Source organism: Actinia tenebrosa, unplaced genomic scaffold, assembly GCF_029948245.1.
Source record: "Actinia tenebrosa isolate PJP-AT-01 unplaced genomic scaffold, QUT_ActTen_1.0 PGA_scaffold0__85_contigs__length_37466705, whole genome shotgun sequence".
NCBI lineage: Eukaryota > Metazoa > Cnidaria > Anthozoa > Actiniaria > Actiniidae > Actinia > Actinia tenebrosa.
The window spans coordinates 21121422-21144964 of NW_028292569.1; the positions used below are offsets into that span (position 1 = coordinate 21121422).

The 23543-nt window shown below is 37.6% G+C and overlaps 2 protein-coding genes and 1 long non-coding RNA gene across 10 annotated transcripts in view; 2 read left to right on the top strand and 1 right to left on the bottom strand.

Annotated features, from left to right (window-relative positions):
- LOC116296762 (uncharacterized) overlaps positions 1 to 23195 on the top strand; it is a 46084-nt gene extending 22889 nt beyond the window's left edge. For 3 of the 8 annotated variants that reach the window (XM_089035383.1, XM_089035387.1, XM_089035385.1), the window contains 4 exons: positions 2719 to 2752; positions 3334 to 3419; positions 9901 to 10066; positions 21111 to 21613. In XM_089035383.1, coding sequence (XP_088891509.1) covers positions 9955 to 10066; positions 21111 to 21508 — 510 coding nt within the window. In that variant the 5' untranslated portion in view covers positions 2719 to 2752; positions 3334 to 3419; positions 9901 to 9954 and the 3' untranslated portion in view covers positions 21509 to 21613. Of the gene's footprint in view, positions 1 to 2718; positions 2753 to 3333; positions 3420 to 9900; positions 10067 to 10109; positions 12284 to 12360; positions 12503 to 13153; positions 13308 to 13468; positions 13529 to 14114; positions 14191 to 14432; positions 14468 to 15064; positions 15598 to 21110; positions 21614 to 23147 lie in introns of those variants that run through there. The other 5 variants (XR_016120739.1, XR_016120743.1, XM_089035392.1 and 2 more) reach the window with 5 other exon arrangements.
- On the top strand, positions 476 to 2712 carry LOC116305600 (uncharacterized). Its single transcript, XM_031715547.2, has 2 exons — positions 476 to 718; positions 800 to 2712. The coding sequence occupies exons 1-2, from the start codon at positions 649 to 651 to the stop codon at positions 1201 to 1203; spliced, it is 474 nt and encodes a 157-aa protein (XP_031571407.2). The 5' UTR covers positions 476 to 648; the 3' UTR covers positions 1204 to 2712.
- On the bottom strand, positions 14530 to 17065 carry LOC116290967 (uncharacterized). The gene is made up of 2 exons (XR_016120744.1): positions 16801 to 17065; positions 14530 to 16300 (listed from the first exon to the last, which is right to left on the bottom strand). It is a non-coding gene; the product is annotated as an uncharacterized LOC116290967 (long non-coding RNA).
- Positions 23196 to 23543: the final 348 nt, after the last annotated feature.

Genomic DNA, 23543 nt, shown 5'->3' on the forward strand with positions numbered 1-23543 from the left:
CACAGGACAGAAGAATTTCGTTATCGCAGTCTAAATCCAGAGACTCTTCAGGGAGTGGGGCCGGTAAAGTAGATATGAAATGGCAAAAGATGTAACACAATTGGATGAACCTGATGTTGTCCATATTAGTTGAATCAGTAAGATTCTGCGGCGCACTGATTTGTGTGCAGTTTGCTGCCATTAAAAAAAAAATGAAATTCAATACCATTGACCAATCTGCAGAGCTTACTATTATTTGTATTTGTGATACAAATCATACAATCAGTAAAAGTACTTGCATGAAATAAACTTGAAAGGTGACTCTCCAAACGCGTACCAGGTACCTCCTATCTTTAGCGAGAAACTGCATTAATCCCTCTCATCTGTAGTCGCTCATTGTTAGATCAAATGCTTTGGTAAAATGAACAGTGCGAGCACGTAATCACGCATTTATGTCTATTGGTGGTAGCACGACTTGAGCGTTAAAATTTTAAGAGTTACGTAACTCTTTTCACGAAAAAGACTTCTTTTATTCTATTCTTTGTTGAATTTCATTATAATGCCAGCATATTTATAGTCGGGCACTAAAACCTGAAATATCACAAACAGGCTTGGGCGTATCGAAAGGAGCAACTACTAGTACTCAAAAGGAAAATCCACTGTTTTGCAATGTCGAAAGTTTGGAGGCCGTGGGATGAGCCAGGAACTTCTCAAACTACTTCGAAGAAAACAGAAAGGCGTAAGTTTCTAATGTAACTTATTGAATTACTAATGAAATCTCACGGTCTTGAAAATAAATGCAAATCTGTTCCACTTTCAGTCAAGAAAACACCGGGAACGTCCGAGATGTCAGTTATTAAAGAAGCATGGATCAATGAAAGAACCAGAGGTTGGGAAGCAGTAGCATTATGCGCCAAAGAGTTGATTTTAAGCTCCCACCAAGTGCCACCAGAGGTTAAGACCTACTACAAGAAGTCTAAGTTAACCGCCATTGCGTCCAGGTGCCAGAGGTGCGTTAAAAGTAATGTCCATGTTGTGAATGCGGAAAAGCAAAGTAATACACGCGAAAGAGCAAGTGACGAACAAAAGAGCAAGAACGAAAGTTCTATCCAGAAGAAAGACAAGGAGCCCCACAAGCTTTCACAGAAACCGCAGACATCGTTTTTAGGTGATAGCTCATGTGACGAGAGAAATGCCGATATGCGATATGCTGACATTCAATAACCAGAAGAAAGAAGAGATAGAGAAAGACGAAACGAGCGAAAAAGGAAAGAAAAAAAGAGTGACGAAAAAAGTGATAGCGATAGAAGTGACAGCGACGAGCCACGTACCAAGAAAGCCAAAGACAAGTCCAAGTTGCGGAGAGAGGCTCTTGAAAAGCATTCTTTGATGTGTAATGCGGCTTTAAGTACAATGCAGAAAATGCAAGGGCTTTTCGATAAAATTGAAAATAAATTTGAAAATTTACAGTTGTAAAAGGAGTGAGAGCGAGAGACAAAAAAGTCGTGTCTAGCTATCGTTAGCGTTCCTAGGAATTTTCTGAATAGTGTTAAGACTGGTGTGTGTTTTAGTGTAAATGAAAATATGTCGCTTTCTAAGAGTTGTGCATTTCATATGTTTTATGAAATTCTTGTATTGACCATAAAGAATTGATTTGTGTAAAAATGGACTTTTTTTTTCTTAGACCATTACAATGACTTTCCCAGCTGTCTTAGTCATGCAAATATACGGTTTTCACGAGTTCACACCCGCGTAAAACGTAGCGTAAAATAATCGGACTTATGAGAAATCTCTACTAGATTTGGAAAGAGGCTTTAACTAAAACTTATATGTCTGAATTCGGTCGAAGTGTTAAAACTTACTAAAGAAAGAAATCTTATGTTATAAAGACTTGGGATCGTTTTAACTTTGAACACCTCGCCGCTTTGTCTCAGAATTAAGCATGTCTTCTACGAACGAAGCAATGACAATAGAGGAACAATGGTTTAAAAGATTCCAAGGATTTTGAACGTTATAAAACGCTCGTATGTAATTTTGATAACCTGCTCATTCTCTAAATCAGCTATTGTTTGAAAGAAGTATATTTAGTAACCGAAGATCAGTACTGTTAAAGGAAGAATAGTCTAAGAATTTATGTCTTGTAATATTGGTAAACATACTAACTTCAAACTTTGAGCTAATTTTTCATTATTTAGAAGCCCATTCTGAAGCTATATGAAATGTTTTTGCTCTAAAGACAAATACCTAAAAAAAATGAAGCTTTTAATATTTTGTTATCAGATATAAGAATAAGTAAAGAATTTCAGATAATTCATCAACTTCTACCAAATTAAACTTAGAATAAGATGCAAAGCAATCATAATGGAATTTTTTATCTTACCGTCGTAAATATATCATTTAAATTTATGAACCGACAATTTGAACTGACAATAATTATTCAGTCGAGTCGAAATATATTCTTGTCTCACAACTTGCAGAAGGAAGAAGCATGACTTGAAGTAGATGATATGGAAATCATTCCACTCTAAGCATTCGAGCTTGAGAATGTAGCCATTGGAATCTTAAGAATTTCAGAGAACACAAAAAACTATAAGATTCAAAGCAATACTTCTTTTTTACAGTTCCATTCAATGATCACGAATGTACCTGACATGCACAATAGTTGTGTCATCTATTATACAAACATTGCAATTTTAATGCATATTTTGATTGAATTGTGAATTGTTTTTTTACTTATAGGAAGAGGAGAATTTTTTAGACACATCTACTAGTGGTAAGTCAAAAGATAAACTGTAATATCCACCTCTCTGTCTATATAGTGGTCATACATGTAAATGTATCCCAGTACCTCAAGGTGACATCAAGCTATTTGATGCAAAATTAAATGCTAATTCCAAAAATGAACCTGAAAATGGGGTTTCATCACAAGCTTGATTTTGAGATTGAATTTTGAATACCTACATAAGATTGGAAGAAAAATGGTGAAAATAATTTTATAAAAAAAAGTGAAAATGATAAGAGCAATGCTAATTCATGTGATGAGGATGATGATATCTTTATAACTATCAGAGCTTACCACCACTCTTTCCAGTAAATCTAGATTCAGAAAATGTCATTGCCACAGGTTTTAATAATGCCTATTATAATTACAATTGAAATATATAGGAGCTTCTCATATATTTTTATTGTCTTTATATGTTGTGTTAATTGCAACTCAACTTTAAAATCCATTTAGCAGTACACTGTAATAGCTCTTAGTTGATTTGTTTACCTTAGTTTTGTTTACATTTTAAGAACAGTAATATACATTACTTTTTCCAATTCTGAATCATTGCTATTCTATTACCCTTCCAGCCATATCATCAGTTGCCAGAAATGAAGAAGAAACAGATTATCTTCTGCTGAATCTTTTGAAACCTCCTCAGGAAGCAACAGAAGAAGTAAGTGAAGCCTCGTCATTTCTTAAGGTATCATGGGACAAACGTTTTGAAGAATGTTTTTCTTTTCTTTTCTTCTTTTTTAAAATTTTATTTATTTATTTATTTTTATTTTGCCACACAATGTCAGTGTTAAATTTCATTTGCTTTATTCAGAAGTTATACAGTAATTGTCAATAATGTTGTCCATAAAATGCTTTTTGATTTTTTCATAAGTACCTTCAATTTGAGATTTTATTTGAATCAAACGCCGTCTGCTCTAACAAATTCATGATGACGTCGTCATATACAAATCGCTTGCTTTTTTGTAGACCTTATACCCTAAAAGGGACCACAACATTCAGTTGGTGCGCATTCTCGTCTTTATCACCCTAAGCGGGACCAAAACCCTGATTTCAAACCCTAAAAGGGATGACATGGATCCCGCGCCCCCTTTCATAAGGGAGTTCCCCCCGGGGGTTAAAAGATGTTGCCCTAAATGAAATTGATACTCTGGCTGAATTAATATTTTCTCTTTGGTTAGGAGTATAAAATTCAAATTCTGTAATATATTTGTCGTCCCCATAACAAAACATAACGATTCATCAAGCAGCTGATAGGAGTGCCCTTCTCACTCTTTACCTGGTGGAATTCTTTTGCTCGTGGATCAGCCAACGACAACTTAACCGTTCGACATTTTCAGAATCATGTCTTCTTCTTTACTTGCTAATATTTTGGATTGCCTATTCAACATCTGTATTCATCTCTTTTTCTTCAAACGTTCCATACGGTAATTTTTTTTCAGGAGGAATGGTGTTATCGATTGTCGACAATTCAGTCTTTATACTTGACTAAACGGTCTTTATTTTGAAAATACTGTGTGGCAAATACATGCATCTTTATCACATCAATACTATGTACATAGAATAGAATAGATTAGAACGTGGACATAACGTTAGTTGGCGTCCCCTATCTAAATCTAAATTGAACATGACGTATGATGTTTTCGTGACAGTGGGTTATACGTATTCCCGACCAGAACGTACGGTATGAGTTTAGCGTGATGCCATAGGTCAGTAGCGTGACGCCCCGAGCTGTTGAAGGTCCTCTATCATTTCAAACGAATATTGCCATGACTTTTCCAGCATTAAAAACAAAAACAAAAAACAAAAAAAAACAAAAAAACAAAAAAAAACAAAACAAGCTAAAATTAATTCCAGTCTATTTTACGTGATATGAAATTAGGATGCTGGTTTATATCATAATATAACACTTGAGAGCCGGTTCTAAGTGCTATCAGTGAATCAGATACATAAATTAGTCTTCGGTTTCGAATTGAAAAGAGAGAGTGGAGGTGAGGTACAGCTACAATAAAGATAGCCGTATTTTTTTGACATATCGTAGTCTACCGGCTTTAGAACTGAAGCACTTACGATTGAAGACCTTAGTGTTCGGCTTATATTAGGTGAATACATGTTTATTTTTGTTTATGTATTTTTATCAATATATAAATTTTTTATTTTTTTATTTTTTTAGTTAACTCAATCCTAACTCAAACTCAATTCAACCTCTAACTCAGCAAATAGCCAATCCCACAACAGTCCAATAAATCTACGAGAGACTAAAGTGATCTTCATGGTTAGGCTTGTCATTAAACTTATTCCTTAAACTTATGGCGATTGCAAAAAGCCCGTGAAGTAGTATATTATTAAACACAGTCCTTATTAGAAGTCTCTTATTCAGTTTTAGTTCACGAGTTTTTCACTCTATACTAATAACTTCGATCTCTTTAAAATCTCGAATATTGTAAAACGCCGATGCAAATAATACTTTAGTAACTATTATATTTTGCGGAGTGTCTAAATGTCCGCAGCCGGTCACATAACTCAAAGTGCTAAATAGCCGGCAGTCCGAAACTTTTCATAAACTCATCCTAGTAGTATTATACAATGGATCCTAATGTATCCTACACGAATAATGATTTACTATAAAAACATTATGCAGCGAACACTTTCTTTTTATCATGTTATCACACTCTTTAATAACAGAGCTCACATAACTCAAAATATATTATTAAGCTAAATGGCTGGGAGACGAATATTTTAAATAAAAATCAAGGTTATATAAACTAAAATCCAAATCCAATGTTCCTATCTCGATAAAGAACCGTTTCGGACTGCCGGCAATTTAGTGTTTTGAGTTACGTGACCGTCAGTTGATTACCCTATGACCAAAAATATGGAAGTGCCATGAAAGGGAGCTTAAATATAGTATGCTTTTATATCGAGATAGGAACATTAGGTTTGGATTTTAGTTTATATAACGTAACCTTGATTTTTATAGAAATAAATTCGGACTGCTGCTCACTTAGCATTATGAGTTATGTGACCGGCTGCGGACATTTCAGACACTTCGTATATTTTATTTTGAGTCTTTTGAGTCTTCGCTCTATATTCGCTCTCTTCAACATACTTCAGACATTATAGAGTAAATCTAAGGTCGTAAACAAACAATACAGTTATTACCTATATATTTTTTAGTTCTTTTAAGTAAAAGGTTTCAATTTGTCTCGAGTATTTTTTACGAAGTTTATATATCTACAGAGATCTACAGACTTCAAGCAATTGGTGACTTTGAACGGAAATATGTAACGTAGAACGAAACCAAAAAACACAAATAAATTTACACTACTTCCCCGACGGGCTTATCTGTTAAGGTCGGTTCTGCCACAGAGATATTTGAAGCCATTTTTCATGTATTCTATCGAGTGTTTTGATTGGCCATTTTATTTCGTCACGTAATAGGTCAGTTCTGCCACGGCGGTATATGGCGAGTGAAGAAAGAGATGCTTCTCGATGTCTGATAGTATTTTATTCTACAACGATGATAGAGTCCTAAGATACAAATATATAAAATCTAAGCTAAATAATAGCACTTAAAGTAAATCATGTATAGATAAATGTGAAGTAAACGATTACACATATAATAAATGGAAAACTTACATAAATAAAGATATACTGGTGCTGAATAGTCTTGTATTATAGTTCTGTCCTAAAACGTAATCTTAACGTAAACAAGATGGCCGCTCCTACTGAGCCGGTCAGCGGTATCTAACTCGTGTCCAGGCCCTAGTGGCCAGTAGAGAACTCTTCATCTCCCCCAGTCCTGGAATCTCTGACTGGGCAGTCAGAATTACTGGACTCAGTTTCTAACCCAGGTGCCTGTCTCGGGTTCATAGCGCCGTGGTGTCCTTCTGTCACGTGTAGGGCGTATGTATGGAGGTGCCTGGGTCAACGGGTTTTCTGGGGGACTGACGTCTGGTTGTGGTCCCTCGGTGGCTGGTGGTTGGGGGTGTGTGGGGACGATGGGTTGAGGAACGTTTGGGGATGTGGCACATGGTTCATCTTGTGGTAGCTCACAGGCCTCTTCAAGTGGTCCCTTGTCTGTGGGTATCAGTATGTGCTCCTGCTCCTGGCTTCTTCCTAGGGACGGCGGCGGGGATACTGTCTGCTGCGGGACTGTCGGGTGGACTGGTGTGTAAGCTCTCAGGAATCGACGATTGCGCAGTGTCAGCCGTCCCGATCCATCTACTTTCACTCTGTATTGGTCGTTCTTCATGGATTCAACTACAAGGCCAGATCGGTCCCACTTAGTTGGGTTTGGGCCATGCTGGTTTTGAAGGAAGACTCGGTCGCCAGGGGTTAGTGGGCGAAGTGGTCTCGAGTGGATTCTCAAGGACTCGGTTGTGCGGGACATCCTTGTGCGCAGGGCTTCTTCCTTCGCTATCCAAGCCTGACGCCATAGTGGTCGGACGTTGGGGTTTGAGAACTTTTCTAGTCGACTTACAAAGGTAAGTGAGTCTCGTAGTGGCCGACCAAAGATTATTTGTGCGGGTGATAAGTTGCAGTCGCGGTCGGGCGTGTTTCGCAGCTGTAGGATTGCACGCAAGAAGCGGTCTTGGTCGAGGTTCCCGGTTGGACCAGTGTTGGACATTAAAAGTCTCTTTGCTGCCTTAACAGCAACCTCCGCTCTCCCATTGGACTGGGGGAAGCTTACTGAGGACACGCGGTGTCGCACGTTCCAGGAGCGGAGGAAGTTTTGAGTGTTACCTGCTGTGAACTCTGGGCCACCATCACTCCCAAGTTCCTCTGGGACGCCGAACGTAGCGAAGAATCTGCGTAAATGATGGACCAGGCCTGCTGATCCTCCTAGATCGGTGCCAGCTGTTGAGCGTAGAACCTCTACCCAACCTGAGAGGCGGTCTCCGACGACAAGGTAGTGGCAACCCCCGTGGTCGAAGAAGTCTGCAAAGATCGCTTCGAAGGGGGTGGATGGTGGTGGCGAAGGTAGAGGGGGTGTGGCCGCTTGTGACGGGGCATTGCGGTTGCAGTCGGCACATCTTTCTCTGGTGTCCTGAATGTCCTTTGATAGCCCAGGCCAGTAGACGATGGCACGGGCACGCTGTTCCATCGTGGAGGCCCCTTGGTGGGCAGCGTGGAGGTGCTGGAGGATCCCTTGGCGTAGGGAGGAGGGAACAATGACGCGGTCGTTGTACAGCAGGACACCTTCTTGGATATAGATGGATTCGCTGATTGGGGAGAGATTGGTTAAGGTAGGGTCTTTGCTGTCTATATTGCCGTTTTGCTCGAGGAGACGGAGAGCGTGGCAGAGGGATTCATCTTTAGCTGTTTCCTGTGCTAGGAGGGACCACGATATTGCACTGAGGCCTTGAGCGTCTTCGCGGATTGTAGACATCAGCGCTGATTCTGCTAGGTCAGGTTCGCTTGGTTTACCGAGTGAGTAGTGGTTCTCGGAGCTCGATGGTGAGGGGTGTCTTGAAGTGGCGTCAGCGGCGTGGTTGGTTTTCCCGGGTCTGTGGACAATCTCGAAGCGCCACGGTAGGGTGCGCTGCTTTAGTCGGAACAGGCGGGAGTTCGATATTTCGTCTAGTGTGCGGTCACCGAAGATTTTTACTAGTGGCTTATGGTCGGTTACTATCACAAGGTTGTCACATCCTTGCGTAAAATATCGTGTTTGTTCGAGGCCCCAAGCGACAGCAAGTGCCTCACCTTCGACGGCTGCGTAACGCTGCTCTGCTGATGAAAGGAATCTTGAACCTGCTAGCGTGATTTTCCATCCCCCTGGGCAGCAGTCTGGTATACCGGAGGGGCAGTTGCAATGTTGCTGAAGCAGGAAGTAACCGATCCCGCGGTTGGACCAATCAGGCCGTAGGCAGGTGCGCCGTTGCATGTCAAAGATTTCAACACCTTCCCGGATGGCTTCTACGATGACTTCTTTGGACTGTTGGAATGCTGCCTCCAGGTCTTGGGACCATGTGAACTTACATCGAGGGCTGAGAAAAGGTTTGAATACGGCCATTGTGTCTCGCAACTGTGCGTAGTTCGCCACCTGGTTGACGAGGCCAAACCAGCTCCTGATGTCTGTCGTTGATTCTGGGGAGGGGAAGTCGCGGATGGCATCCAGGTACTTGGGGAGCGGTTCGATTGTTGCGTCCGATATCTGGAATCCCGCAAAGCTGACACTTTTTCCTGCAAATTGAAACTTATCTGGGTTGAGGACGATGCCGGACTGGCCGACTCTGGTCAGGAAGTCAATCGTTCTCCACCAATGTTGTTCCAGATCGGTGTCGTGGTGTATGGTGTCATCTACGCAACGTTCCTTTCGTTCAAACTCCGAGAGGATGGCACTGAAACGGCGATTGTATCCGTCTCCTGAGGACAGGAAGCCTTGCGGCGCCCTGGTGTATCGCCAGCGTCCAAATGGTGTGATAAACGTGGTGAGATGGCGATCTGATTCTCGCAGTGGGACGCTGTGATAACCGTTCCAGGCATCCGTGACCGTCTTCCACGTGTTCTTGGGGATGCGTCGCGCCAGGTGGAAGGGTGACTCAGTGGCGAAGGTTTCGCGTTGGCAGAACTTGTTAAGGGGTGATAGGTCCACAGTCCTGCGGGGTGAACCGTCGTGCTTCCGAGTGACCACCATGCGGTGGCACCAGGTCACCGGTTTCCCATACGGCACTCGCTCGACAACACCGAGTGCCTCATCGCGGAGGAGGTCCTCATAGACTTTCTGCTGCCAATGGACAGGTATGCTGGCTGGTTTGTGACATGCCTTTGGTGTGGCCTCTGGATCCACATGTATCTCAACTGGAGGTCCTGCCATGCAGGGCAATGCTCGATGAGGGCAAGTGTTGAAGGTTGAAGATGCGTATTGTTCGAGGAGCCAGGCTTTCATTCTTTCATTGTTTTCCGGGGTGCACGGAAATGGTAGCTCGTTGGGGCGTTGTGGTGGGGCTGTGCGCAGAGGGCATGAACACGTTGTGTAAATATACGTCGAGAAAAACTGTAAAAACTTACTTGAGAAAGCTTAACTTTAAGTGTGAAACTCAGAATGTATTTATCTCGAATAGAACTGCAAATTGTAAGATTTTAAAGCTTATCTTTTAAGTATTTTTCTTAATTTTTCTTTTCTTTTTCTCCACTAGTAAACATATAGTAAAAGCCGTGTATTCCTGGAAACGACAACATAGACTGTGAGCATGCGCATTGCGTTTGACCGCGTGGTACGACGATACACGATGGCGACGGCGATGGCGTTGAGACTTCAGTACCTTTTCATCTTCTTGCTTTTAACCTTATTCGTTCAGCAAGGTAAAGAATGTCTTTAATTTTCAATATTTTTTTGTCGAAATGATCTGCAAAACGAATAGTTCATCTTCTTGCTTTTAACCTTATTCGAAATCGTTCAGCAAGGTAAAGAATGTCTTTCATTTTCAATATTTTTTTGTCCAAATGATCTGCAAAACGAATAGTTTTAGTTGATTGACTGATACGTTATAAACGATCGAGTGCTAGGAAACTTCAGTTTTTCCCAAAAAGCAAATTCAGTCCTCTTTAACTTCTTGTATGAAACCATTTAATCAGTATAACTAGACATTATGGCGAGAAAATTGCCCGTAATCGTAAATGCCGTAGTACCTTGGGAAATTGTTTTTATACTTAATCTCTACTTAACTCGTATACTTTAATGCTACTTTTTATAGCTTTAATATGTACGCTCGTGCCATCCTACAACTCGAGCATTAAATCAAGCATACAACACGCCCACGACAGACGCGAGCGTGTTGTATACAATAGTTGTAGGCAAAAATCGTACCGTCTAAACCGGCCTTAACAGAAGAGCACGGTAAGAATCGAATGTATGCCCAGACTGACTGTTTGCCGGCATTGTATGTGGTAGGTTATTAGTTTTGGTAGGCGTTAGGGTTTGGATAATAAGATAACAAGGTGAAGACAAGCGCGATACTGGGAATATTGAAGGGTTGGCTGGGATCTCAACGTATAGGCTCTCTTTATACTTTGTATTGCATGCACGTGACTAGCATAGCTTTTCATTTGAAAAATGTTACTTTGATTTGCGTTCATTCGAAGCTTGATTTAGAAGTCGTTCCATGACAATTTCGCTTATCTATACTCTGTGTGGTCTCTGTATAGCCATCTAGATAGCATATAGAAGACTTGAAGATCCGACATTGCAGTAGTGCTGAGGATTCTGTTGTAAAAGACACATTATTTTATGACCGTGAAGAATGAACGCAAATCAAAGTAACATTTTTCAAATGAAAGGCTATGCTAGTCACGTGCATGCAATACAAAGTATTGTATTGTAATTGTATGTAATAGGAAACCGATCCCAACACAGGAAACCCACAAAGAGCAAAGTTACTTTTCTAAAAGAAGCAAAAAATATATAGCCGGGTTCCCTGTGGTATTTGTGGAGATATTTAACTGCTACTTTAGTAGCATTTAATTGGCATTTAAACACTACTTAACCCCTGGTCGAATCATACTTAATCAGTACCACAACATGACACTTAATCTATGTTTAATATGTATTTAACATGTACTTTGCTTTGACCCACAGACTGTGTTTAATGTATATTTGACAAGGACTGAAAAAATACTTGATATAATTACTTAATATATATTTATTGTTCAAACTTATATTCCATACTTAATCACGAAGTACTAGCATGTACTTTTCAAAAACTCCTTATAAGTACCAACAATTCCATTACTATATATATATACACACATTCATTACTATATATGGCATTCTGTGCTGTGTACTTATTGCTTTCGAGACTTCTGCAAGGAAGTGGCTTTATTTAAGCTAATTGTAGCTTACGGGCTACTAAATCTAAGAAGTAAATCAGTTTAACAAGCATTCATGATCATTTGAGCAACAGAAAGCTGATTGTAATGAACCCATGAAATAAAAGTACTGGGCCCTGGTGTATATTAAACCATTTCCTAGGTTTGTTGCAATCACTGTAAAAGTGTTTCTCCAAATAAAGTAAGATAAATAATACACTGTAAATTCGATCGAGCTGATTCAGCCCCAAAGTCCAAATCAGCCCTTTTAGCAGAAGAGCTACATTAGCTCTGAAGGGGCTGTTTTGAAAACGATAGCCCCCATCCACATCCAAAATGACCCTTGATAAATCCGAATTGACCTTTCAAAAAGCTGTAAAAGCTCCAGTGATTTCTATTTTGACTCCAGCAATGACTGTTTCGACTCAACAGGCCAATTCAGCCCTACATTAAAAGGGCCATTTTAGTCTTTTAATAGGGTGAAATGACCCGTTATACTGAGAGCTGAAACAACGGATCTGGCATCAAAACCCTATTCATGCCCATTCAGTTTTTGAAAAAGATAAATGAACCACCTAACTGGAAACAATAAAAAACTATACCGAAGCCAATAAATAAAGAATTGGAGTTCAGCAAAGATTTCTCTCCTTCAGAAGTAGCTAGAATCCTGGTTGGTCAAAAACAGTTTTGCACCCGAGATGAAAGAAAAGTTTGGTAAGCTTGACTTTTTGAGTTCAATGTCATGATTTTGTACTTATTTTAATACAGATCGTGGCCCTTTCTTTTTTCAGCTGCCGATGGTCTTGACGGCGAGGAGCTTATTGGATTGTTTAAAGACGAAGCGGAAATGATGCAATTTCTGCCTGTGTTTAAAGAAAGGAAACTTTTTAAGACTCTAATAGGAAATTTCTCGATGACGACAAGGACAGCGAGGTAATGTAATATGTAGTTGTGCAATTTTCTGGTGGTCCACACACAGGCAGTTCAAACAAGGTTGCTGTGTATGATTTATAAGGGAATGTATGGGAGTTATGATGAAGTCATGACCATAAAATGTTTTGCTCAACAATTTGCCTCAAAATTTGCTGCAGTCGTTGCTTTTACTTTGTTCAGTATTCTGGTGAAGTTTCAGCACGATTAGAGGCCATTTAGTAGGATTTTCAAAATCTGCTTTTCTTTACCAGAGCAGATTTTGAATAGAATAAAGTAAAAGCAACGACTGAACCAATTTTTGAGGGCAAATTGTTGAGTCAAACATTTTATTGCCATGACTTTATCATAAGTACCATATATTCCCTTATAAACCATACACAGGAACCTTGTTTGGGCTGCCTGTGGTTCACATGCTCTCCGCCACTCTTTCGTAGTCCCCAGTCCTCTTGGCTGCTTTGTACTGAGCATGCGTCAACGGTTTTGGCGCAATATTCAACGACGGTTTGGATTAAGATTTAGGAAGATATTGTTCACGGCCGCAAGAATATTGTCGAATTCATAGTTTTCTAGTCTTTTTCATAGTTCTTTAGTGGATTGGTATATTGGATATATTTTTTATAACCTTCTTATTCTGTCGTTTTTATTTTTCAGCCTCCTATCTCCACAAATAACTCTCCAGCTAGTGACTCTCTCGCTCGAATCACAGAAAATAATGTAGAAGAAGCTCCACTCATCTTCTGGTGGTTCTAGTAACAGTTTGGTCGTTACCCCTCAGTGGACACCTCCAAGCCGTGAGAGTGTAAATGTAAGTGAAGTCTTTTGTATTCTTATAATCAATGTATTACCGTAATTTTATGTACAGTTGAATCCGATCTGAGTTGAGAGCTGAAATTTAACATTTTGAAATTTAAAATTCTAGTAAAACTCATTTTACGTGTAACTTTTTTCTGTTATTTCTTTATGTAGAGAGAAATAGAGGAGGATTAATCCAGCAGTATAAACAATTTGACTCCAAAATGCAGAAAGGTACTTTGATTTAAGCTTATTACAGCGATTACTAGGTTCCTTTTCATATAAACTTAATTTTTATGAAACAAGTAATTAAGAATACAATTTAAACTGATTTCAAACTTGCAATAGCAATTTGTTTCGAGGTACGGTTTCAAAAAGTACACTGGTATGTGTCATACTGCAGGTTAAACTCCAATACTGTACAAAGCAGTCATAATTTAACTGAACTTTTAAATTCTAATTGGAAATTTTGAACCATTCCATTTGTAATCAGAACTTGCAAGAAACTGTTTTTCAACACACTTTAGCAGTTTTATTTAGATATTTGACTGAGGTAAATGCATGTTGAGTGCAAGACCTTCAAAGTCTTGGTAACTCATGTACAGTATGCATTGCTTGGTTTGACATAATGCAGTGTTATTAATGTGTGTGTTCTAATCTGTGATCAAGGTAAATGCATGTTAGTGTGAGACCTTGAGTCTTGGTAACTCATGTACAGTATGCATTGCTTGGTTGGACATAATGCAGTGTTATTGTGTGTGTTCTAATCTGTGATCAAGGTAAATGCATGTTAGTGTGAGACCTTGAGTCTTGTTAATTCATGTACAGTATGCATTGCTTGGTTAGACTTAAGGCAGAGTTATTAATGTGTGTGTGTGTTCTAATCTGTGATCAAGGTAAATGCATGTTGAGAGCGAGACCTTGAGTCTTGGTAATTCATGTCCCAGATGCATTGCTTGATTACATTTTAGGTAGCAGTGTGCTAAAATTTTTTTTCCTTGTATATGTTATGATACTACTTTGCTTACGAGACATAAACCTTTTAAATTTTTAACTATTATTGACTTAAATAAGTCAATATTTGCTATAATTATGCTATAATAAAGATTAATTTTTTGAAATGATGACCTTATAACAGGTGTAAAAGAAAAATTCATTGAATGGCAACCTAAGGTTAGAATAAATCCCCTTGATGCCCAAGTGTTTACGTGTGGAGTGAGCAATGAATATTCAACTAAAATATACTAGCTATTTTATTCTCTTTTTTGTAGCAGCAGTAAATTAACAAATGAATTTATTAATCCACTTTAGATTATAATATATGCTGGAAAAAATAAAGAGATGCAAAAACATCTTACAAGTATGGAGGCTGCTTTGTCTGGTCAAGACTGACTTAATTTTTTTTTCATTAACCAACTTATGCCAAATCTCATAAGATGTTCTTAAGATGTATGCAATATCACTCAACTAGGATGTCAAAAGTGGGCTATCCCAATACTCCAGTTTCAAGTTCCCTTTTGCTTTGGGTTAGCCTCGATTGTGCGTAAGTTATTCAGCACTTAGAACAACACCCATGGAATTCTAAAGCAATTGTATTGTTTATTTGTATACATTTCTAAAATCATTACTAGGGGCTGTAACAATGCTAAAGAATATATTGCATGCAATTGAGGCTAACACTGCAATAGGGAACTCAAAACTGGAGTATTCATCACCATGTCATGAACAATATTTGCTGCAAATTTCAATTTTTGTTGTTGTTATTTTCAGAGAGACACCAACATTGATGATGAAAATCAGAAGTTTGTACAGCCACAGTTAGTAGGAGTGGGAGAGCTGCATGATTTGGATGCCCTTTACATACCTGTGTGAAGGAAGAATATCATGCACTCTCCCCCAATCATGGATGGCATTATTGCTCTTCTGGGATCTTTTTATGTTTTTAACATTGTTTATAAGAAGGGAGGGATTATTTTGTCTTTCTTAGAATAAACACTGTTTGAAGTAGGAATACCTTAATGTCGGTGACCTCTTTCATTAGTGCAATTTCAAATGCATAAATTAAGTCAAGGACAACCTGAAAACCACTCTGTATGGGAAGAGGTCGTGTCTAGGATTCAACCCTGGGCAACGCTACTTTTGCATAGTTATCTATCTGCATGTAGTAAAGTGTATCGCTGCACTATGAATATTCCACATATATGTAATCCTTTTGCATCAAAGTTTTTAATTTTGGCATATATGTATTATTGACTGTAACAGTGTGGTTTCAAAATTAAATTTTTAAATAAAAAAAAAAGAAATAGTGTCATAATTCTAAATACGACATGTACAACAATGTATGGTAATTTCTTAAAGGGCTATTATGAACAATTCATGGCCAAAACAACCCTAAATTTGGTAACGTTTCAGCTCTATGAAAATTTAATTTAGCTCCTAAGAATTCCAAAACAGCACCTCTATCTTTCAAATCAGCACCTTCATTTTCCAAAACAGACTTGTGTGGGTTCGTTTTAGCTCCTCCTCTGAATGTCAATTCAGCCCTTAAGACCAGGTCCAATTCAGCCCTTTAGAAACAGGGCCAAATCAGCCCCAAAATATGTGCCATATTTTACACACCGAAACGGCCCCATTTTTGGGGCTGAATCAGCTCGATCAAAATTACAGTGTATATAAGCTCTCACACTTTTGGCTAAGGTGATACAATAAAATGATAAATGGGTTGAAATACATGAACATGTACTAGGTATTGGAAAATATGCAAAGTTAACAAAAATGAACTGAAATTGATTGTTATGCTTTTCAAGCTTTTCGCCATACCCTTAATAGTCATTGACAAGTTCTGAAGTTACAAAGTTCCCTGATATAAGTTACTTTAAGGCTTTTGTTAAAAAAAACAGAACTGTTTTTATTGTTGAAGAGTGGCTGTGTGACAAGGCTTTCTTCATTTCCTTACTTTTCTGAATGTTTTTTTGACAGATTTGACCTTTTTATTATCCTCGAATTCTGTTGATAAAAAGATATAGAAAATCATTAGAAATCTGAAAAGGTAACAAAGCACATATAAATATCAATATCATAACAGTAATAAAATAGATTAATTAAAGAAATTAATTACTGGCAGAAATTAGAAATTAACTTCTAGAGTATTCTGGCAGGCAGCTTATATAGCCCTCTTTGTCAAATGCACAACCAATTCATCCCGGGTCAATAGCTAGTATATACTGGATAGAAAACAGTCAAATTAAATTAAATACCTACATTTTCTAGAAGTACTGTTGAAGTACATTTGGTAAAGCGTATTTTGTAGTTTTTTAAAGACATTTGACCATATTGTTTACGATAAACATTTGCCTGTTGGGCTAGTGTAAACTCATGTAAAACATCGAGGCAAGAATAAACTTCGGCGTATTATTAAACTTATCTCTCACATTAAAACTAACTCGGCATTTCAACAACATGTTATTAGGTTTATCGTACTGAATAAGTCAACAAATACAACTTACCAAACGATCTTTGCGCCTTTACGAGCTTCGACTGTAGATCGATGAACAACAACTTGCAATACGAAGCGAGTATTTGGCTCTTTCGCGGCCTTTACTTATTCCAAAACGACATTATCTTGGTTAAGGCATCCAACATCTTCCACGCATCATTAACCAACCATAAAAAGCCATTTTAGCACAACAGAAAGGGATAAACCAAGCAAACCTTCGCCGTTTATATATTTCTACTTCAACGGTTTAGTAAAAATGACCGCCAACCTTTCAAATCTTGTCACGTGTTGAAACAAGGGAGCACGGCAGACATAAATTTGTTGATTGGTCTTGCTGTGGTAATGACGTATGCTGACGAATACGGTTATCCGCGAAAAATAGCGTGGGCTCAAGTAAATATCAAAGATGGCGGCATATGTACTTATTGACTGAGTGGGAGGGCCGTACGGGAAAATATTTGGCTCGAGGTCATGTCGTACGGACCGAGCGCAGCGAGGTCCGTACAAATGACCGAGAGCCAAATATTTTCCCGTACGGCCCGACCTAACTCAGTCAATAAGCATTTTATCATATGACCCTCACGAAAATAACAATAAATAAGAAAAAGAAAGCGCGCGGATTCGAGCAGGGCCGGACGGGTTTTTCCGGCCCGCTTACGTCAACCCGTCCGGCCCCCATCACGTGACTTTTTCCAATGGTTTTATTAGAGCGCGCGAGCAGGGCCGTACGGGTCATATGATAATATGTACCTATTGACTGAGTGGGAGGGCCGTACGGGAAAATATTTGGCTCGAGGTCATGTCTTACGGACCGAGCGCAGCGAGGTCCGTACAAATGACCGAGAGCCAAATATTTTCCCGTACGGCCCGACCTAACTCAGTCAATAAGCATTTTATCATATGACCCTCACGAAAATAAAAATAATTAAGAAAAAGAAAGCGCGCGGATTCGAGGAGGGCCGGACGGGTTTTTCCGGCCCGCTTACGTCAGCCCGTCCGGCCCCAATCACGTGACTTTTTCCAATGCTTTTATTAGAGCGCGCGAGCAGGGCCGTACGGGTCATATGATAATATATAATATTGACCAAGGGAGCACGGCAGACATAAATTTGTTGATTGGTCTTCCTGTGGTACATAATTTCATTGATTGGTCCTCCTGTGGTATAGATGCGCATGCGGTTACTTAAAAGTCGCGCGGGCTCATACGTAAACAATATGGCGGATGATAAATATAAATGACGGGGAGTGAAACTATGATCATGTGACCGGGTATCGGCCAATCAGCATCAGGAAATTACCAACGTACTTTGTAGCATGCTCATCACGGTGTTTTTGGCCAGCTGTTTATCGTGAAAGCCTAGCATTAGCATAAATTAGCAATTAAAACAGCCTGGAAGATAATTTATTTAAAACATTTGCATATCGGAAACCAAAATGTCTTCACTTTGTTTTCTTAATTTTGTTGCTTTTCTTTCTTTTAATGATGCTTTGTCTGGGTCAGACAAACAAAGGCTTTTTCTTCAGTTAGTATTGGATTTAGTGTGTTTTATATCATATGAAATGCAGGCCTTCAAAACTTTTTTATTGAAGGAAATTATAAAAGAGGAGAGAAAGAAGGGAAGTAAATTTACATTCATTTTTTGGCATTGCTACCGAAAAAATCCAAACACGGAATAATTATTGCCTTCAAAGCAAATAAAGAGGCCGTAAAAAGGATTTCCGTGTGTTGGTTACTAATGATAGAATTTTAATCGTCTTGTCAGTCGTAAAAACTTGATTTTATTCTAGGGTAAAAGGCAACAGCAAGCCTTTGTCTTTTGGCGAATAAAAATTACTTCAAATACAATTATAAAAGTAGATTTTAATACATGTATAAACGATATTCCTCTGGAAATTATTAACAGCCTTAGTATAAAGCTATAAAGGCAAAGAACGGGATGTAAATACAAAAAAGCAAAACAAAACAAAACAAAACAAAAAAACAATGAAGCACTAAAAGTACGAGGTCGATCAATCAACAATTTAAATTATTTCGTTTTCAAGGATTCAAATATTTTCTGGAATTGCATATTTACACTAAATACTTTTTGAAAATTGTATCTAGAACTTACAGAGCTATCAGAGTAACTTATCCTTCTGCTGTGTGATGAAATCGTTTTCGAAATTGTGGATTTGAGGAGTTTTTGAAGCTACAGTATTATCAGCCTGAAAGATCGCTAATCAATTTCACTTTGAAATCCCAAAATTCACCAAGATGTGAACTTGCGGCGAACAAACTGTTGAACCGTAAAACCAAAGAGAAAATAGATGAAATACCCATTGACCGAGTCGACCTGGACGCATACATTAGCAATAATTTAGCTCATTAACTGGCCCTGGCAACCCAAGTGGCCCTGGCAACCTGACGTAGCATTGTCGAAAAGTTTGAAAAAGTTGCATTCCCCGTCAATATTATATATGCCGCCATCTTTGATATTTACTTGAACCCACGCTATTTTTCGCGGATAACCGTATTCGTCAGCATACGTCATTACCACAGCAAGACCAATCAACAAATTTATGTCTGCCGTGCTCCCTTGGTTGAAATACAGAGTTTTCATTGGTCGTTATTGCTTTTGCTCACAGGAAGCCCACACAACCTTTAATTACCGTATTATTAAATCTGAGAGCGAGGTTTCACTGCGATATCATGCATTTTAAAATATTTTTTATATATCTACCGTAGGTACCTATATGTAATTCACTTGATAAAAATAGTATTTTAATTTCTTTATCTGTAAAAATATCCAAACTTTATTTTGAAGAGATAACTAGCTAAAAACTAGTGAAAGCTACGTCGGTGTTCCTAATGTAGGTTAAAAACGCTGATGAAAACGCAACAAGTAGGTGTTATTCAGGGGCGGACCTAGGAAATTTCAAAAGGGGGGGCTGGATAGGATCCGATAATTTCCAAAACAAATCTCCGTCATATGCTAATAAGGAAAGCCAATAAAGTGCATCTTGCAAAATTGATGAAAGACCATCATGCATTAGAAAAATGTATAGCGAAAATGAGGTTGTCTAAAGAATTAATCCAAATTAAAAAAAATAAAATGAAACAAATTTCCTTCATGCATAAGGCGGTAAATAAATGAATAAAATGGCCAGCGGCCAGCTAAAGGGGGGGAGGGGGGTATGGTACTTAAAACTGTATTTAGTCATTGGAGAGTTTTACTGTTGTTAAGCACATATTAAGTATACTACTTAATACCTATTTTTTACAAATCATCGCACAATTATGAGTTGACACATACTTCAACTAAAATACAATAAAAATACATATTAAGAATGGTACTTAATATGTATTTAGTCATTGGGAAGGTTTGCTGTTGTTAAGCACATATTAAGTACACTACTTAATACCTATATTATTACAGATCATCGCACAAGTAGGAGTTAAGTCTATTGACTTGACACATACTTGATATTCAAATATATATTAAGATCTATACAAGTATAAACAAGATACCCTATCTTATCTGTACCTGAACATAGTGCTTGTTAAATACTTATTAAATAGGTTTTTAAACATAGATTAAATACAGAGCGATTTAACAAATATGTTAAGATACACATCAAATACCAATAGGCATTACTCAGATATATATTAAATACGTATAAGTTAAAATCAAATACTGTTAAAGTAGTAGTTAAGTCTTTTTTTTATTTTCTTAAGCACATGAAATGCTTTTAGGAAACATAAAAGGCCTTGTTATTAGTGACTTTCTACAAATCTTCGTTTGCCTACACAAGCATTCGTATATAAAATTATATCAAAATCAGTCAATGTCGTTAAATAAGACGGGTTTACGTGTCCTTGTATATCGATAGACTGAGTACATAAATTGCAATACGAACACAATCTACACGGAGTCAGTCGAATTCAGCAGTAGGTGTATGTAATGTCCGCGATTTTGGATTTAGAAACAAATTGTAGCTTATGAAATCGGCTCTTTCTATTTAATCATAAGAGAGGGTCTAAGAATTTGTTTCCAGCATATGTATGCATCTTCTCAGATTTTTCGTATTTGCGCTTTGTAATCAAAATGATATGAGAATCAGAAAATGTTGCTTTCAGCTAGTAGCGGTGCTTTGAATACAAACATGTTAGTTTTGTGACTGCACTATAATCTTTATACTATGTTTATGAATTTGCTACCTTCCTTATGTTTTGTCATCTACGGATATGCTTCATGCAATACAGTCATCATTGCAGACAGCAGCACCATATAATAGCAAACATATATCAATACCTTATAATTTTCTTCTTTTTTGACAAAGTATACTCCATAAAGGGTCCAACATATATCAGATGTTCCATTGGAGAAGATGCCCTGTTTATGTGGAATACGACGGATCAAACAAAAATCCTTTCTGCCAGATGGGGAATAAGAAAGGGCACCATCCCCGATCCTCATTTTATCACTGTTAATGGATATAATGGAAAAGTGCACCTTAACGAAGATATTGATGCGACATTGAAAAAGAGAGTAGAATTTCTTGGAAACTTGACAATAGGTCGTGTTTGGTTTGTGTTGAAGAACCTTACTGTCAGTGACACTAATGAATACATTGCAAGCATCAGTGACGATGTATCTACAGTTCTACCATATTATGTGCACCTAAAGGTTGAAGAGAAGGGGAAAGGTAAGCCATGCACTTTTATGGGAGTAGCATAACTTATTTATTTCATATAAACTTCTGATCCCTAACTTCTAATTCCCTAATCCAACATAGACCGTATTCTCTTTTAGGAAAACAATACGATATACATATTATACATATTTGTTGTGAAGTGTTATCGTCAGGTTGAGTGTTGTATAGAATAGAATAGAATAGAATAGAATAGAATAGAATAGAATAGAATAGAATAGAATAGAATAGAATAGAATAGAATAGAATAGAATAGAATAGAATAGAATAGAATAGAATAGAATAGAATAGAATAGAATAGAATAGAACTTTATTTGTGCCTTCTGATTTGCAAATTAATTGTTAAATATTTTGATGATTACAATAAAAAATTGAGGAACCACTTGCTACCAAAAAATAGCAGTGCTAATCAGGTTAGGTAGCAAATTGGTCATTTGGTACTGTTTGATAATTGTTACAAGAATAAGTATAGAAATAGGAAAATCCAAAAACAAATGTAATTAGATTGGAGTAAAAATAATGATAATCAAGAAAGAGAAAACCATAAAGGAAAAGAAGGAAGAAACCATGGGCGAAAAGTAAAGTGCATCAGAGTAACTACTAGTAAGTTTTTAAAATTTGATCTATTATTACTTTTTTCTAAACTTGAACGTTTATTTCTTTTTAATTCATCTTTGATCTTGTTCCAAGTAATGACACCGACGTAAAGGATATTAAATTTGACATAATTAGTTATTATTTTGGAAATACAGAAAGAGTCTTGAAGCTAATCGTGTTCTGTAGGTATGTATTTTACTTAATGGTATGAAGAAGTCATGAAAAACTGATGGCAGAGTGTTTGAGTGAAAATCATACATAAATATACAATTATTCAAATAAATTATATCTTTGAGTTTAAGTATTCCCAGAGATTGAAAAAGTGGACTTGAAGGAGCTCTGAAGTCAGAAAAGGTTATCGTTCTTAGAGCTTTCTTTTGAAGTGTAATAAGAGGTGTAAGACTAGATGGATAGGTGTTTCCCCATGTTATAACAGTATAAGTCAAGTGGGGATAAATTAAAGTATGATATAGTTGTTTGAGTATGGTTATAGGTGATAATGGTTATAATGGCGAATTTTGCATAGTATACCGATAGTACGCTTTAATTCATGACAATATGTTGAATATGATTTTCCAAGAAAGATGAGAGTCTATAAATACACCTAGATAGCTGATGCACTTTACTTGTTTCACCAGTTTTTTGATCAATAACTGCTTGGTAGTGTGCTTAATACTCTTCTTTTGGCAAGAAAGAATATTGTTAGTGGTGACTGACCTTTGGACAACCTGAGCTGGACTAAGTCATTTCAAAGACTTTCTCTAGTTCAAGTCTTCTTTAAGACTACACTCACCTGGATGATCACTGACTTCACAACAACGTCTGGGATCAATGTTATGAAGCAAAATATAGTCTTATAAATGTAGTATTTCGACAACAATACGATATGTTGGTTATATTGTTAGACATATTCATAACTTTGTTCTTAAAAAATAATTGATAGATAGTTTATTATACTACAGATGGGTTATGGGCCATCGATTCAGATGGTTTTTTGAATGTCAATAATTATTTACCATATTCTAGTCAAAAACTAATCCAACGCTGTCTTTTTTAATTAAAACCTAGCCCCAAGTAGTGACCTTATATAACCACGAAATGTTAATAGGAAATCAGGTTAGCTATTTATAGACGAACCTAGACAGCTTTTAACACAACCACTGAATCGACTATTATTGAGGAATTAATTCATACAAATCAAGCAAATCTCGCAAATCTTTAAATGATTAAAGACAATCGTAAACCGATCTTGAATATGGCATAATCACTTGTATGTTTGTTATTCATCATTCTTCATTTCCATTTTTCCTTAAGTTATAAGTTATAGAATTATTGACTTACATATTCTCTCTATTCCACATTACAACCAACCCAAACAATTATTAACCCAACCTCAAGTCAACCAAAGCAACCAATCACCCCCCCTATTGGTCCATACACTCTAGCACATAAACAAGACCAACA

Coding starts and splice junctions, on each gene's coding strand:
- LOC116305600 (XM_031715547.2), top strand. CDS start 649: ATGTCGAAAGTTTGGAGGCCGTGGGATGAGCCAGGAACTTCTCAAACT. Junction 719..799: donor TTCGAAGAAAACAGAAAGGC/GTAAGTTTCTAA, acceptor TTCCACTTTCAG/TCAAGAAAACACCGGGAACG.